Source organism: Gigantopelta aegis, chromosome 11 (genome assembly GCF_016097555.1).
Source record: "Gigantopelta aegis isolate Gae_Host chromosome 11, Gae_host_genome, whole genome shotgun sequence".
Lineage (NCBI taxonomy): Eukaryota > Metazoa > Mollusca > Gastropoda > Neomphalida > Peltospiridae > Gigantopelta > Gigantopelta aegis.
In genome coordinates this window covers 12,550,812-12,568,835 of record NC_054709.1, presented here as the reverse complement: position 1 = coordinate 12,568,835, position 18,024 = coordinate 12,550,812, and the positions used below count along the sequence as shown (strand labels likewise).

Genomic DNA, 18,024 nt, shown 5'->3' with positions numbered 1-18,024 from the left:
AGAGTGAATTTTAATTTATTTATTTTTTCGGATTTTGGCAAATTTTGTTTCCTCCTGTTTTACTGTTTCTCTAAAGTTTCCAATTTTCAAACAGTTAGTCTGCGCCAGGAAAGGTGGATGATCACTCCCACACTCACCTGGAAATGCCTTGCAATAAAGGTTTTAATACATTTCATTTAAAACTTCAGGTGAAACGGTCAGGGTTGGCACTTGCCAAGTTCGTCAGTTGCAAATTTTAAAAACAATTTGCACATTTTATTTTTATTTGGCGAAATAATTTCATGTAGTGATTGATATTTTGTTAGAAAATAACTGGGTTTTAGCCATGTTTGTAGTTTAATAGATAATTTGGCAAATGTTCTGGCCACTCATAACTACACATGTAGCCCTGAATTTCATGTAATAATTGTTATTTTATTAGAAAATAACTGGGTATTTGCAATTTTTGAAGTTTAAATAGATGAGTTAGCAATTTATTTTGCTCACCCAGAGCTAGTTCCAAGAGTGATCATCAGTTTGCCTCGATTTTGTTCAAGATAAAGACTGAACAATAATTTTTAATTTTTTTTAAATTCACCCATACGAATTAATAAATACATCCAAAGTTTTACAGATGTAAGATTCATGGTTTAAAAAATGTGGTGGACAGTACCTCCATAAACAATTCTTCTACTGGCAGTCTTTATAGTGTCCTTGGTCAAACCAGTTGTTTTCAACAGCAGAGGACCGTCATATGTTTTTAAAAAACAAATTTATTCAAATAGTGTATTTACAGTATTGAACAAAGTTTTCCATTTTGAATCTGCAGTCAGGCATGGATTTTAAGGAGAGTACCGTTATGTTCCCCCACCCACCCACCCCTAATAAATCAAAGCCTGTTCAAACACATCTTACCATGCCCTGGATCTGCGCCTGGTAGTCGTTATCAGTTTTATTTATGCAGTCTTGCAGTTTCATCTAATATAATTGTTGTATCATCTGCAAACTGATATAATAAATATTTAATATTTCTAATTTTAATACTTTTTATTTGTTTTCATAGATTCAGATGCAGTCGTTGGCGATCGGTGATCGATTTCATTCCAAGACGCAACAAACAAGGTCAGCTCACTCTCAGGACCAGCAAGCCTACCCTCAGTGGAGTCACATGACGTACCAGACATCGACGTCGAAAGAGACGGTACCAGTTTCCATGGCAACTACAACCTCCTCATTTCCCGACAGTGCCAGTTTCGGTCTGAACAGCAGTTGCTCAAGCGATAAGTTTGCCGCGTTTGACGATCTCGTCAACAAGATTGTGGAGGACGATGCAAATCTTTTCTCACCGCAGTTTGTGACGGATGCACCAGATGAAACACATTCACAACCAACTTCAGATATTTTCTCTTTTGATGGGTAAGTCTAGATTATTCACAACTTAGACATATTCTCTTTTGATCTGTAAGGCCGCATTATTCACAACTTAGATATATTCTCTTTTGATCTGTAAGGCCGCATTATTCACAACTTAGATAATATATTCTCTTTCGATGGGTAAGTCTAGATTATTCACAACTTAGATATATTCTCTTTCAATCTGTAAGGCTGCATTATTCACAACTTAGATATATTCTCATTTGATCTGTAAGGCCGCATTATTCACAACTTAGATATATTTTTCTTTTGATGGGGAAGTCCTTTTTCTTTTTTTTCTTGTCTTTTTTTAAGATATATTTTCTTTAAATAGGTCTAAATAATGCATAATTTCAGAAATGTTCTGATTTGATTGGTAAGTCTAAATTATTTACAGCGTCAGTTATGTTCTCTTTTGATGGGTAAGTCTAAATCATTCACAATTTCAGTAAAGTATTTCATGTATGCCTTTAAGAGAGGGTGAGGCAGTACTGAAAATTAGTATAGTTTTTATGCTTGTCAAAATGTTAATACTAGTGAATGTCTCCTAATAAATTAAAGTATTTTAGGTTGGAGAGCACGCTACGGTTTGTTCCTTTTACCTGTTTTTTAAACCCAGATCGCCAAGTTTTACTGGAGGAAGCGTTTGGTCGATGGGCAGTGAAGGAACCCCCTCAGGAAAATCGGACAAGAATTCTGTTTCATATGGCAGTTTCGAGCACATGTCGACATTCACGCCACACCTCTGGGATGACAAGTATGTTGAGAACCTGTCACCTCAGATTCCTGAGAATTCGGAGCAAAATTTTACACGCACATTTCCGACGCAGGACGGCAGTAGCTACAGACAGACAGGTGCCCGGAGTGGTTCGGACAATGAATTATTATGTCAGTTTTCCGCACTTGGGTCGGCGGAATATGTTTCAGAACCTCTATCTAACGACGTCACCTCTCCTAGTAACGATTCTTTCCCAGACGCGCCAAACAACCTAACAACCTTGCATTCCCATTTCCAGACTCAGAAGAGTTTCACGGATCACGGTGGCAGTTCGGAGGGTTACTCGGAAATGACCTCTCAGTACCGGTCTCCGAAACAAGACTCCTCCCAGCAGGACGGTATGTTTGTCACACAGAATGCCTTCCAGCAAGCTGTGGCACAGCATGTGAGCGAGTCCAAAGTCATCTACCCGGGATCCGAGATGTATGTGAACAGATCACAGCTGCAGCAGCAGCAGAAATCATTCCACAAGTCACAGGCAGAGGTGTTTGGAGAGAGAACATTTTCTAACATTTCCGGTCTGACATCGGCACCGGGGAGCGTCCAGGCGGCCATCAGCTTTGCTCAGAGCACCATCAAGCAGCAGCAGCAGCAACAACCTCAGACCCATCAGTTGCAAATGGGAGACTTTATGCACCCGATTCATGTGAATACGCAAAACCACCACAGCAATATGCAAGGTAATTTCACCTGGTCTGACCCTAGCACCCCTAGTTCTTGTGGAGATGGTAACCTAGCTGCTGGGGGTGACCGGCCTCTTACAAACTGTGGCAGTGTGAACGGTTTTAGTGTGAACAGTAATCCACTTTCTAGTCCGGATATTGGTAGAGTGTATCGCAAACGAACTGTGTCCATTGACTCCTCAGTGCCTGTTGGCCGGGAGAAGATCGGCTTTCAGAAACTGACACCTCAGAGTTTCCACTCGCGGAAAATCAGTGGATTTCCATATGACCTGAACTCATCTCCGCGCTACGACCGGTGGTCGGCAGACTCGACGGGACTGGATCTAAACCAGCCTCCCCCACCGAGCATGAACAGCCTCGACCAATGTCACCAGCTAGACCCTTCGCACAGGGCAGATCTGCATCCCATTCATTTTGACATGTCGCAACAGCCGACTGGTCGCCATGCCGATGAACACGCCATGCACGACCAGGCGGGTCTCGCTCATCCTCTGTCTCACCACGCAGTGCTGCACTACCCACCGGGCCTCCAGGCCGCTCCTCACCCTCTCTTCAATCCTTCCCATGGTGCCTTGCCCCGAGAGATGTTCGACTACTACCGTGCCGACCCTCTCTGTCGGGTGCCTCCTGCAGCGGCGTTCATTGGTGAAATGCTGTATCACGAGTTTCCACCGTACTTCTTCAGTCTTCATCCATCATGGTACCCTGGCATTAGACATTTCAGGTAAAAATATTAACGAGGTTTTTACCGTGTATGTTGGTGTGATAATTATCAGCTGTAGATCGCATATTACTGCGGCCCTTGCAATCAGAAAATTGCCACTTCTAAAACAAATGCTGAGGCAAAACGTTTTCACCTCGGTTAAAATACACTGTGCCCTGGCATTTGTTTTCTTTAGGAAGGCAGGATGTAGCCCAGTAGTAAAGTGCACTCTTGATGTGCGGTCGGTCTGGGATCGATCCGTATCGTTGGGCCCATCGGGCTATTTCTCATTCCAGCCAGTGCACCACGACTGGCATATCAAAGACCGTGATATGTACTACCCTGTCTGTGGGATGGTGCATATAAAAGATCTCTTGCTGCTAATCGAAAAGAGTAGTCCATGAAGTGGCGACAGCAGGTTTCCTCTCAATATATGTGTGGTCCTTAACCATATGTCTGACAACATATAACCATAAGTAAAATGTGTTGAGTGCATCATTAAATAAAACATTTCCTTCCTTACTAGTTTGTAGTAATATTATTAAATAACAAAGATAAGAAATAAAACAGGAATGTATGCTTTAAACAATTGTTAAGCAAAATATGGGAATTTGTTCAAGGGCCATAACTGCTCCAAGAGTTAAGGACCTTAGCCTTTATGGGGCCAGGTACGGGACATGTATTGCATTAGCAATACTTTCAGGATGCCTGTTAATCCTCAAAATTAGGAATTCCAAATATATATATATATCTGGACTACTGTCAGAAATAAGATGGAAAAAGAAAGAAATGTTTTATTTAACGACGCACTCGACACATTTTATTTATGGTTATATGGCGTCAGACATATGGTTAAGGACCACACAGATTTTGAGAGGAAACCCTCTGTAGCCACTACATGGGCTACTCTATCCGATTAGCAGCAAGGGATCTTTTATTTGCGCTTCCTATAGGCAGGACAGCACAAACCATGGCCTTTGTTGAACCAGTTATGGATCACTGGTCAGTGCAAGTGGTTTACAACTACCCATTGAGCCTTGCGGAGCACTAGCTCAGGGTTTGGAGTCGGTATCTGGATTAAAAATCCCATGCCTCGACTGGGATCAGAACCCAGTACCTACCAGCCTGTAGACCAATGGTCTAACCACTACACCACTGAGGCCGGTAAAATGAGATGGAAAGCAAACGTTGCTTGTGAAACTGGTCCTGTATTTTCAAAGCAGTCTTAGCGCTACAGTCGTAAAACGATCGTAGGCTATGATGTTGTAGATTATGATGGTTTTATGATTTCATAGTGCTAAGATAGGTTCGAAAATATGAGCCTTGATTAGTATCTATTAAGAAAGAAGATTGTGCATTTTGAATAGCATTAATTCTTTTTTTACCAGTAGTTGACAGAAATTTCAAAACCAAGTACTGAATCAGTACAAATAATAATTGAAACGTTAATGTTGTAGTATTTCTTCAAAAGTAATTAAAAGAAAAATATTAAGACTAACCCAGGATTAATTTAGAATAAAAATCTGATAGTGTATTTTGTTTTCCGCAACTGTAATTATTGATTTTCAATTCTTGATTATTGGTACAGTGTTTTATGTTTATTTGGTATAGAAGAAGTGGACCATCTAACGAACTTCACATTAAGCTGGAAGAGGCCTGTGAGCAGTTTAAGGCAATAGAAAAGGAAAGGAAGAAGGTAAGAGTTCTATAGTGCTTGATTATTGTGTTGTTGAAACTGTCTGATTAGAGCTGCTAAAAAAAGCACAAAAAAACACTTGGCAGGCAAATGGGACTCGGTGGTAGAGCACTAGGGTTTCTGCAAGATTGTTCGAAGGGTACATCGCCCTAAACTCTTGGAAATTAATGGATATATATTGTTTTTAATTTTGAGATAGATGGTTGTAAGAGAAGTGCAGTTTAAAATTTGTCCGGTGCATGAAATCCAGTGTTTAATTTTAAAACATTTCAAATCCATAACCACATCGTAGGATGGTCTGTTTTGGCATTGAATTTAGGGTTTAAAAAAAAAATTTTTTTAGGTTCATCACTATCATAAACATGATTTAATAATATAGATCTTTTGGGATTCTGTCTCATAATCTTTTGCTTCTGATCCCAAATCTTGAATTTGCAAAAGCACGGAATGAATGAATGAATGTTTAACGACACCCCAGCACGAAAAATACATTGGCTATTAGGTGTCAAACTATGGTAATAGAAACAAACAAGGTGATGATCAACATCAACAGAAAAATTCAAGATATAAATAAAAACAGTGTAAAGAACTGTGCAAAAATACAAATACAAATATCACAGATAGATACTGACTTTTACTCTAAACTTCAATTTGTGCTGTATTGGCCATTCTCAAAGAGAATGTTACACCCCTGCACCACAGTGAGGTTACAGCACGCGCAGGGGCGAAAGCACAGCAATTGTGCTAAATTTGCAGCCAGTGTAATGTATTTTAAACAAGAATCGTACAGTTTAATATATGCTGAGGTTTTGTTAAACTTGTTTGACATGAACTAGACATAATTTAATGTGAGGTGATGTGTCATAAATAAATGTTGCTTCCCTTTTTAGTGTGGTTGTTTCTGCTGCGTTATTTACATGTAGGTGGTTAACTTATTTATATTGTGTTATTTAATTGTTGTGTTATAGACTGAGGCCGAACTTGCACGACAGAACCCCGGGAAGAAAGTCTCCAGTACGAACAATATCGTCATTTCCCGACTGCCGTCAAACCCATCAAGAGTCGACCGCCTCATTGTGGATTCATTCAGGGAACATGCCAGGGTTTGTTGTAGACATGCTTTATATTCCTAGATGCTGAAGTAGTTATAATAAATAAAGCTATGAGGACAGTACATTGTTAGATACTGATCAGAAATACTTGTAATAAATAAAATTATAACAACATATTTTAGAGATATATTTTCCATAGTGCATAGATATTTTGGGATTCTGTCTGAGAGTGATTGATTTCTAGATGTTGAAGTAGTTAGACTAAATAAAACTATGACACAACACATTATTGCTAAATAAAGTAGTTATAATCAGTAAACCTATGGAAACTACTTATATAGTGCTATATATTGGTAGATGTATGCATGCATGTGTATATAATAAGAGTAAACTATAAGTCGTAGAACTATTTCTTGAGTTTATCTTAATAATTATTGAAGTAGCAGTTATAAGTAAACCTATGAGAACTAGGGATTAAACCACTAGGTGTGCGTCGGGGGAGGTGGGTGTTCAAAGAATTATAAACATGATGTAATCTAGGTATTTTGGAATTGTCTTGAAGTCTTGTGCTTCGGACCCAAATTCTGGAATTTGTCAAAGCATGTAATTGTAATAAATTCACTTACCGGTATCATATTATCAGATATTAAAGGGACAGACCCTAGTTTCAACCCATGAAACTTAACACTAAGTTTAGTTCATCTACAAACCTGCAACACATTTGGATACAACTGAGTGATATTAAAAACACCAGGATGACCAAAAACACTTCGAATGTACGGAAATGGATAATCTAAACAATAAAATCTAAGTAAAGTATGATTTCAGTTATCAAAAGCGGCTCTAATAGTAAAACATATGCCTTAGTGTTTAAAAACTAGGGTAGGTCTCTTTAAAGTAGCTGTAGTAAATACAACTAATAGAACAATTTGATTCAAACTGGTACTCTGTGCAGTTACACTCCCAAATTTCTGGTATATATTAACAGGCCTAGACCAATGGAGATTTTCTTAGGGCATTACAGCCAGCAGGCAGGGAAACAAGGCAAACTTCAACAAATGTCGTAATTAACACCCATTTAAAAATAACAATTCAAGCCCTGTATTAGTAATCAGCAGTAGTTTTTGCAGGTGATATGTTAGCTACTTAAGAAGTCATAGATTAAAAATGTCCTGGTAGAGGCAGTGCAGGAAGAGTAAAATGGTCTTGTGTCATGCTCGCATTGGTTGTACATCTTTACGCATTCATTTGTTATAAAGAAGGATCCTCCACCTGAGTGTGAACATTGTCCGTGTACACTGACGCTTCACCATATTTTGGTGGAGTGTATCATCTTGGATCAACAAGGAAAGATATATTTGTTGGACAGAATGTGATAGAATTATTTTGATTCCACACTGAACTTATCTCTAAGTTTCTACAAGATACTGATTTTTACTCAAAATGTAATGTATATACTTTTGCACATACTTACCTGTGATACATATACTTTTGCACAGCTCTTTACACTGTTTTTAACTTTATTTTAGAAAAACATTTTTATTGTTGTTAATCATCAGTTAATTTATATATGTACCATTGTGTGACACCCAATACCCGATGTATTTTTTTGTGCTGAGGTGTTGTTTAACATGCATTCATTCATTCATTCATTCATTAATGTTAAATATTCTTTTCATTTCAAAATAAATTTTCTTGATTTAGATTATCACACTTGTGGACAAAATGGAAAAACTGCGCACCATCACAATACACTCAAACGTGCACTCATCTCTTGAGAAGTGGTTGAAGGGGATTCGTAAGGTTCAGGCCCGTCGGAAAGAGGAAATTGTTAATGCAGCCAACCGACACAGAGCTGGCATGTCGAGACACCAAGAAGATAAAGGTGAGATAACCGATAGCAGTTCTCTCAAACATTACCTACAATGCTGTCAAATATTACCTTCAGGAAAAAAGGAAGGAAATGTTTTATTTAACGACGCACTCAACACATTTTATTTACGGTTATATGGCATCGGACATATGGTTACGGACCACACAGATATTGAGAGAGGAAACCCACTGTCACCACTTCATGGGCTACTCTTTTCGATTAGCAGCAAGAGATATTTTATATACAGGATAGCACATACCACGACCTTTGATGTACCAGTCGTGGTGCACTGGCTGGAGTGAGAAATAGCCCAATGGGCCCACTGACAGGGATTGATCCCAAACTGCCTGTGCATCAAGTGAGCACTTTACCACTGGGCTATGTCTCGCCCTCCTATTACCTTCAGAGCTAACCTCAAAACATTTCACGTTAAAATCAACGTTAAGTTGTAATTAGATTAAAATAACGAAGTGCATTTCTGAATATGTACAACTCTGTATGCCATCTATTATTAACATTACTGCACCTAAAATACCTTGGTGTGCTCAGGAAGACAAAAAGCCTGTTGGGCCTAAATTAGTTAGATATAAAGCCCAGAATGCATGTACTAGTGACTAAAGATTAACCATTAATCTGTCCCTGAGAAACATATTTGAAGCTTAATTGGATATAATTATAATTTTCCTGCTGTTACATGATTTACTTTATTCTAACTGGATGTCACTAAAACCCTGAATGTTTTCCTTTGATAAAATGCAGAAAATGATGTCATTAATAATAATGAGACATGATAAGAAAAAAGCACACCAAATTAATGTCTTTTTCAATCGATACAAGTGTTGATGTTTGTAGTTGTATTGAGTTTTATGCAATTTGTGATTGTTATACATTGATAAACTAACACAAAAAAAACAAAAAAACAATATGTATATAAGCATGAGAATAAAAACAAATTTTCAACTATCAGTAATCACTTTAGTGGCCTAGTGTGTGCTTTGTTTATGTAGCTGGTCATCGTGTGATATTTTGTTCTAACAGATGTGTTGGCACTTGCGGCTAGTATTGGTGAGTTGACGGCTCACACTAGGAGTGCCCGGACCGGCACCTGGTCAGCTCTGCAGATGGCCGACAAAGAAAATCCGCGCATACAGAAAGCTGGCATAAACGTGGACAGCCCAGTCAACCTCAGACCGTACACTGTTGCGTCGGAGTTGACCTGTCCTACAAGTGGTGATGGGAAGGACACTGAAGATGGGGCACACACGTAGATGTACGTAACAGAGCATTAATTAGAGCATTGTGGACAAATGTAGAAGAGCTAGAGCGGTGTGGACAGATATGATGGGATGGACATCAAAGACAAGTGTGTACTGCAAGATTAGCAAGCAGCTAGTGTGGCATGAATGCAAGTGTGATGGGAAGGATGTTGAAAATGGTACGCACACACAGGGAGAAGAAGTTTAGTGTTGTGTTCAAAACTATTTCTATTTTACAAATTTATCAAAAGTTAATGATTGTAGAGTAAAGAATGTAGGTACTTAGTTTAACTTCAGAGTTGTTTACGTAGTTTCTTTTAGTATCATATGTTTTAGTATGGTCGTAGATAGGTGTTACTCACGGCTTTGCTAATTGGTGTAGCAGGCTGACAAAAGTTACTCAGCGGTTTGTTTGCTAATGGTTTAGCAGGCTGAAAGACTTGTGGAATCTACACGATTAAGCATTCAGGTTAATTGGTGCAGTAAAAAACAACTGCTGTCGGCATGGCAGCGTTTTACATAGATCTAGGTCTTGAATTTTGGTAGCATCGTTAGATACTGAGAACCAAATATTCAACTGGAGGATTGTTTGGTTATCAGTCATTAAATCAGTAGAAGACAAAATACTTTGATGTTTTGGATCAGTGCTTGTGTATTTTAGACTAACTCTGACGCTAATGTTTGCATTAAAAAATATATATATCACAACCCAGTACGTGGGCTACATGGCAGCTGGACTATTTATGCTCAGAACATCTCATTAGTGTGCCAGTCAGCTTTGTTCTTTCATTAAGCAATAATCAGTGAAAGAAGCAGTATCATTTTGAATTATTAAGTAATTAGTCCTGCTTTTAAAAACCAAACTTTAGTGTTTGATTAATTGAACACAATGATGTTGTTTTGTTTTATAATTCTCTAAAAATCAGCCTGCTAGAGCCATAAAATGTTATTTACATTTGTGTCAAAGTTGGAGTAAGCACATTGAGATGACTCGAGGTGCTATTCTAACCTATCTTGCTGACAGGTAAATTGTGCCAGCCAGAAAGTTCAGAATCTGTATTTATCAGGGGTTGAAATAATAGCGACCATATTTTTTTATAAAGTCTTTTAGAAAAATAGTGTTAATTTTATGTGGTTCCTAACTAGCCCTTCGTTTAATTTATCATTAACTTCTTCAACCCCTGTTTATATGTCAAACTCAGAATCAAAAAAAGTTTAATAAAACATTTTCTAGTATAACAGCACATGCTGCCCCCCAAACACCAGTTGGAAAATCACTGATTTGATTGTAAACATTTGGTGCCCGAAACTGATACCCAGGTTCTCTCGAATGTAAGGCCTGATCCAAGCGCTATAGCCCATTATACACAAGGCTTTTGATCACCTCCAACCCTTCATTCTCTTCAATGATTGTTCAGTAGGCATGCCAATGATAAAAGTTGTTGAAGGTAATAGGTTAACAACATTAAATGGCATTTCTTGCTTAAAAATAGTCACTTTCCAAATCTAATCATGTGCAATTTTATTTCTGAGTGTAATATAACCTACAATTTCGTCAGTTATCCCAAAACAATATTTTCAAATCTTAATTCAAAGTGTTGAATGTTTGATCTGTTGAATTGTCAAATATCTTGACAATTCACTAGGGTATATTTCTAAGAGGTACTTACAGAAAGGCAGTATTGTCAGAATTATGGTGTGTGCCATACATTCACATTATAGACTGTTGAATTCTCTGGATGTTTTGGCAACCAAGAAAACACTTGGTTTAAGTTGTCATTCACCAAATACAATTTAAAGTTCAATTTGGCGAATATATGTCATTACCTGAAGAAAAAAAAATTCTGTTTAGTTAAATGTTACTTGAATTTGGCTACATATTTTCTGGTGAAATTCGCCAAATTACATTACTCGGAATCAGTTCACCTTGCTAATAATGTTCTCATTTTCTAATAAATACTTACATATTAATTTTTGGTGTCCAGCCTGCTTTACATTGATGCGATTCTGTGCATGATTTATGGGTGCATGTTTCCACAAATTTGCATTTCCATAGATCTGTGTTTTTGCAAGTGGATTACTAAACAAAATATGAAGTCGTTGAAGTGTACTTTTAAGCTACTAGTAAACACAAGCGCGAAGAAATGTCATTCCTTAGATTAACTGGGTGTTTTTTTTTTAGCATGCTGAATGCCCGTACATGAACCTTGTATGTTGAAAAAATACTGTACATATGCAGTATATCAATAATCTCACGCGTGAAATCGTGTTAATGAAAAGCAGACCTTAGTAAGAAAGTGTAATACAGTAAATGCCATTCTGCTGTGTACCTTTAGCAAGAGAAGCGTTACTTTTTGTCAAAGTTAAAGGGATCATCAGCAATACATACAGTTAACAAATAAGGATTTTATTTACGAACACACCTGTTAAAAGAGTTGTCTTGGCTCTGGTTTGTTTCCATGGTGACAATTTTCACAGGAATTTTGCTCACATGCCTAATGTTGAATCCTCGTGTGCCCTGTGATTGGTTCTCATGTGGGCATACGCCATGTTAGTCAGGTACGTGTAGGACTCTTTATTATGATCAATTGACTGTTTATTATGCAAGGCCCAATTTTTCTATGGCAAAAGCTATTTTCCTGTTTTTAAACCAATTATTTATTTTTGACAAAGGCTCAGGTTGAAAATTGCCATTTTTCTCCATTACTGTATGGAAAGCATATAGAAGAACAGCAGTTATTGTGACATACTGATGATAATCAAGATTGATTGTTTGATATTTAATGAGTTGTTGATTGTAGTGATAATTTAATTTATTTGTTTAGATTATAGAATAGTATTAGGTACTGGAATGATCACACGTCACTTGCAAGTTTGCCCTACCTTTCATGTTTTCAAGTCCACTTCATATAGTTACTTCTACGCTAACATAAGTTGTTTGTGGCACTGATAAAATAACTAAAGCTGAAAATTACATCAAACATTCAAGTGATTTGTGATCATACATGTATATTTTGATTACATTTTGTGTGTGTTTTCAACAAATTAACTTGCCCATCATATGAAATTTAAATGTATTTATTATATTTTTGATGATAACTAGACATGAACAAAACCAATCCGAGCACCCCCCAAGTTTTAAAGTGCAAGTACCTTTTGTAGTTTATCTTACATTAGCCTGTGTGGATTTGTAGCTGGTAGTTGCAGGCCGTGGAATTTCAAACCAAAACTAGTTTCTGCTTCGTACATGTTAAAAGTTTGTGCCATGTATAATATTTGGTGGATGTGAAGATATTTCACAATTTTTTTATGACGGTGGATATGTTGTTTTGTTTACCAAAAATGGACAATGGTTGTCTCTTAACTTGCTCTCGTGAACTGTTCGCAGAAGTGAAATACACTTCTCAGGTTTCTGTGCTTCAAAGCAGGCTCGCCTTTCAGTTGACTACTAAAGGCAAGAGTCACACAAATTAGGTTACTTGAAATATACACTGTGTACCTTCCTCTTCAAATAACACTCATTATGATAAGCCTTTTTACAAACATTTTAAACAGCTAGCTTTAGCTAAAATTAACAGCCAAAAATACCCCAAACATTCCTTTCTTTTTCTCTCACTGATTTATGGTTATAAATACATACCCAAATATAGATAATACGTGAGACTTGATAATGATGTGTCTGTTTGAATAAAGTACTTGTTGAGGGAAGTCATTGTATATATATTATCGGGCACTATTTTGTGGGCTATTTAGTAGGTCCACTGCCATACATATGCGAACCTGTCTTTGAAGCAGTCCTGCGGAAAGTAAACTTTGTTTGGAGAGCCAAAAGTAGTGTTATGGTTCAGAAAAACAAAACTTAAATAATTTTAATTATAACCTAACCTAACCTAACCATGTGGCAAAAGTTCACGTCGTCACGGAATGGTGTTAGTTGATGTCAGATTTACGAAGGGAGAGCCTTTATAGGATAGACATCTAAAGTGAGGGTGCCAGGGGGGCACGGACCTTTCCCCACCCCAACACTGAAGATAATGCTTTGCCTCACTCTCCAGTCGAAAATCGAATTAATATACAGCTGGCCTCCCCAATCAATGTTATCTTCCAATACCTCTGTGAAGTACAAGTGAAGTTGATTCACATTGGATTGTTTTAAAATCCACTTTTATATTCTTGTGCTGGCAGGTGGACAAATCATTGTCATGCCCTGGTTGTGATAACTTGAAATCCTCAGGCCTGTGGTGAATAGATTTTCAAGGGGTATCTTGGAATAGTTCTCTGTAGCATTAGTTGCATTTTTTATCAGATCATGGTTATGTGTCTTTTTATGCTGATTAAAAGTAGTTTGAAAATCTATTTTCGTATCCTCGTGTAGTTTGCATGGAATTTGAATCTTGTTGTCATCGCCTGTTGTGAGAGTTTGAGAATGAAATTAGATCTGGTCATGTCATTATTATTACTATATTATTATTTTTAAATACATGTAGAATCTGTGATAATGTGTATGTCTCAACTATTTATTGATTGAATATTGTAATCTCAAGTCCTTCAACCTATGTAACAGGCTGGATGGCTTAAAGCATATGCTAAATGTTTGCTTCAGTGTAGACATTTAGTATATACTAACTAATTTCATTAATTAAGGAAGAAAATCATTGGTGCATGAAATGCACGGTATTTTTAAACATTTCAATTCATTGATTCATAATAGTTGTAGGCATTCAGTATAGGTCACACTCGCTCAACTACGATAATAAATCAAAATGTTTTAAAATAACGGAACATTTAATGACAATGTTTTAACACACATAAATAATCAAATGATATGGTGCCCTTGATACACATTTTATTTTCTTGAATAACATAAAAAAAAATATATATATATAGTCAGCACCAAACTAGTGTATATTGATGTAAACATTTTTTCCGCATACTTGACCCAATCTCTGTTACGTATGTTGAAGGGCTTGAATCTGTAGAAAAACAAAACAAACGAACCAAGAGAGAACCTCCACATATTTATTCATTTTACTTTTGTTCACATTTACAGAGTACTTAATTCAGGTGACAACATTTTCTCTTACATGATGTAGTGTACCATTTGTATTAAAGTATAAACACAAGACTACTTGTAACTACACAAATGTATCTTGTACATGAGATATATGTAAAATGTTATTTTATTTATTATTATTATTAAAAATTCTGTATGATTTTTCAGTCATAGACCAAATAAAAATAACAAATAGTTTTTCAGGCCCTCCCATTGTTATAGGTCCCTCTACACTCCCTCCAGATCCTCATGTACAGTCATGTTCCATGCTTATAAAACGTTTAGTCTTGATTCAAGACTATTTGAATGTAAGACGTCATTAAAGATTTGAGAAGAAACAGAAATGACTATCTTCTATTTTAGAAAATCCTTCAAATAGTCCAGTTATATTTTATTATTATATGTTCAGTTAAAAGTTTATATACTGGACAATAAAAGGAAGGTGAATATTTGAATAGATCTATTTTTCCTTCATGATATAGTTAATTTGGTAAACAGACCGTCTTCACAAGACACTGATAAATTTAAGACACAAAAACTAATGGAATTCAGACTAAATAATTATAAATAAATGAAACGAAATGTAATTAATATATGCTTATTTTATTTTGTTTAGTATATAATAATTGAGCTTGAACTAAATTCTTTTTAGACCAGCTTTGATGAACAATTTGCCATTTTCATTATTTTAATTAAAAAAATAACATTTAAATATTTAAGTAAAAAAAACCCACGATATACCTCCCTAGCTATTTTATTTTTCTTCGTAAATTGCCTGAAAAACCATTTGTTAGTTTTATAAGACCTAGGACAAAGATAAGAGGCCTAGAAGACTTCAGAGATAGAAATGTATATAGTGTGACGAGTCTAAATATTATTTAAAAAAAAGGAGAGTCACCTTTTCAGAACTGTCTCATTTAAAGTACATGTACATCAGTGGCTTCAAAACAGTTAAGATTGTTCTAATAACCACACCAGGAAGATTATAGTGTCATATATTAACTTACTTGAATCTACCAAATATATTTGTTTATTCTTGAGTTGGGTTTTTTAACATTCAGCCATAAAGTATTAAATTACACTTACATACATTTGTGTTTGCTGTAACTTGGCTCTGTTAGTGAAAATAACTAATTTTCGTTTTCTGGACCAGGTTTTTCCTTTAGTAGCAAGTGTTTGTGTGTAAAATAGTAAATACACTGCTTACCACATCTATAACATGAAGATGATATTTATGATAAATTAGTATTAAATAGATCCAACACATAATGGTTGTATAATCCATTTAAGAATTGTTTGTGCAAATGGCGAACAGTAAAATATGTCAAGTAACATTTTATGGGAATGTAGATCAAAGTATAGTATTTACATTTCTAAATAACAAATAATTATTATTTTTAATGAGTTGCAAATTTGAGGCAACCACTCTAAAATAAATTAGTTTTCACTATAAACTGGTTGTTAATATTAAATTATTCAAAATTCAAATTGATCCATGAAGTGAGAAGAATCTAAAATATCTCTTATGCCTAATACATTGTACATATAGCACCGTGAGAAGAAATTTTTACGATCATATTAAATATTTCACAAGGTGACTGAAATCTTCACATGTATTGTAAAGAAGAAATCATAATATTAAATATATCTACTGTCAAACTGACGGCTAAGTGAGAGAACCTGGTTACAGCAAACCAGAAGTACTTTAAGGACGTCTGTATTTTATTTTCTCACCTTTTATCATCTAATGGACAGTTCTGTCATCCAGCGTTTTCTACAATATAGATAGTATGTTATGAATTGTTATCTTGGTGGTTACGATATCAAAGTGCAATTTCTCTGTACAATAATGTTGTTATTTATATATATATAACTATAAGAATACATATAAATATATATAGGTTAATTGTTTTTATATATATATAAAGATAACACTAGCCCAAATGATGGCATGTGCTAGTTACATGACTGAAAGAGAGAAGTATATTTTTGCTTTAAGAGAAGATGATGATTAATGTATTTAATTCTAGTAGTCTGTGATCGTAGAATTTTTGGTGCCTGTAGCCTTGCTAGATGGTTAGTTCTCTGTGCCATACAAATTATTATTAATATTATGATGTATATGTATGTTATATGTTCGAATATATATATATATATATATATATATATATATATATATATATATATATATATATATATATATACACATGCTTCGACAAATCAACCAGGGTTGGTTATTACTGCAGTATATTTTTATATCTGACGACTGGTGTGACTTCCTGTCACATGGTGTATGCATAAAGTGATGCAAAAATACGTGCTCACCCTTTTTACGTCTGGCCTGTTTCGTAAGAGTAATACGAATGGTTTTGTCAAAGAATAAGTGAACGAAAGACAAAAGTCTTTGGAATTGCTGGGTGCTCACATACTCTTTCAGTTTTTCATTTCTGATCCTAGTCTATTTATTGAATATTAAAACTGTTAACACAGCTATATACAGTAACTGTTTTTAACAACTTGTGTTATCTATTGTATATTATATGTGACTGCATCTTTGAAAAAGGGTACAGGTGAGGACAAATGATTTTAGCTCGAGGATATATACATACATGTATGTGATGTCCGTAATCTTGAATATGTAATTCTAATGAGTGTTACTATTTTAAATATAGTCAACAATGTTATGAAGTTTATTGTTGTATACTCAACAAAATTAGATCTTTTCTTCTGTCCCATGCCTAGCCAATGGAGCTGCCGTAGGGATGGGCGTGCTTGAACCTAAGTTGGATATAGGCACGTAAATAAAATAACTCGCACTCGCACTCAGATATGTTCAACATTCCAAGTAGATATTTACTCAAACAACGTTTAGAAATAATCTCTTATACAATTTTTACTAACATACAGTAATTTAACACTAGCAAAAACTGACCTAAAGGTCTGCTGTCTCTTAATTAATTTTGTTGAGTATATTTCAGAAATATGGATAGACTAGAATAGTAAAAAGTAAAGTAAAGTTTGTTTTATTTAACAACGCCACTAGAGCACATTGATTTTTTTGTGTCTTATCATCGGCTATTGGACGTCAAACATATGGTCATTCTGACACTGTTTTTAGAGGAAATCCGCTGTCGCCACATAGGCTAGTCTTTTACGACAAGCAGCAAGGGATCTTTTATTTGCGTTTCCCACAGGCAGGATAGCACAAACCATGACCTTTGTTGAACCAGTTATGGATCACTGGTCATTGCAAGTGGTTTATACCTACCCATTGAGCCTTGCGGAGCACTCACTCAGAGTTTGAAGTTGGTATCTGGATTAAAAATCCCATGCCTTGACTAGGATTTGAACCCATTACCTACCAGCCTGTAGACTGATGGCCTAACCACAATGCCACTGAGGCCGGTAGACTAGAATAGATGCTTAATGACATCCCAGCACTTAGAAATATAGAGAAACCATCATTTATCGATAATATAATAAACAAACAACTAACAGGAATACACTTGGTCTTTGATGTGATAAATCAAATGCTTAC

The 18,024-nt window shown here is 35.9% G+C and overlaps 1 protein-coding gene across 2 annotated transcripts in view; it reads left to right on the top strand.

The window, feature by feature from the left end:
- LOC121385306 overlaps positions 1–17,608 on the top strand; it is a 31,158-nt gene extending 13,550 nt beyond the window's left edge. Inside the window, exons 3-8 of one of the 2 annotated variants that reach the window (XM_041515931.1) lie at positions 1,043–1,395; positions 2,012–3,577; positions 5,171–5,252; positions 6,221–6,355; positions 8,009–8,189; positions 9,216–17,608. In XM_041515931.1, the coding sequence (XP_041371865.1) occupies positions 1,043–1,395; positions 2,012–3,577; positions 5,171–5,252; positions 6,221–6,355; positions 8,009–8,189; positions 9,216–9,445 (2,547 nt within the window). In that variant the 3' untranslated portion in view covers positions 9,446–17,608. Of the gene's footprint in view, positions 1–1,042; positions 1,396–2,011; positions 3,578–5,167; positions 5,253–6,220; positions 6,356–8,008; positions 8,190–9,215 lie in introns of both variants that reach the window. The other variant, XM_041515929.1, reaches the window with a different exon arrangement.
- The last annotated feature ends 416 nt before the right edge of the window (positions 17,609–18,024 follow it).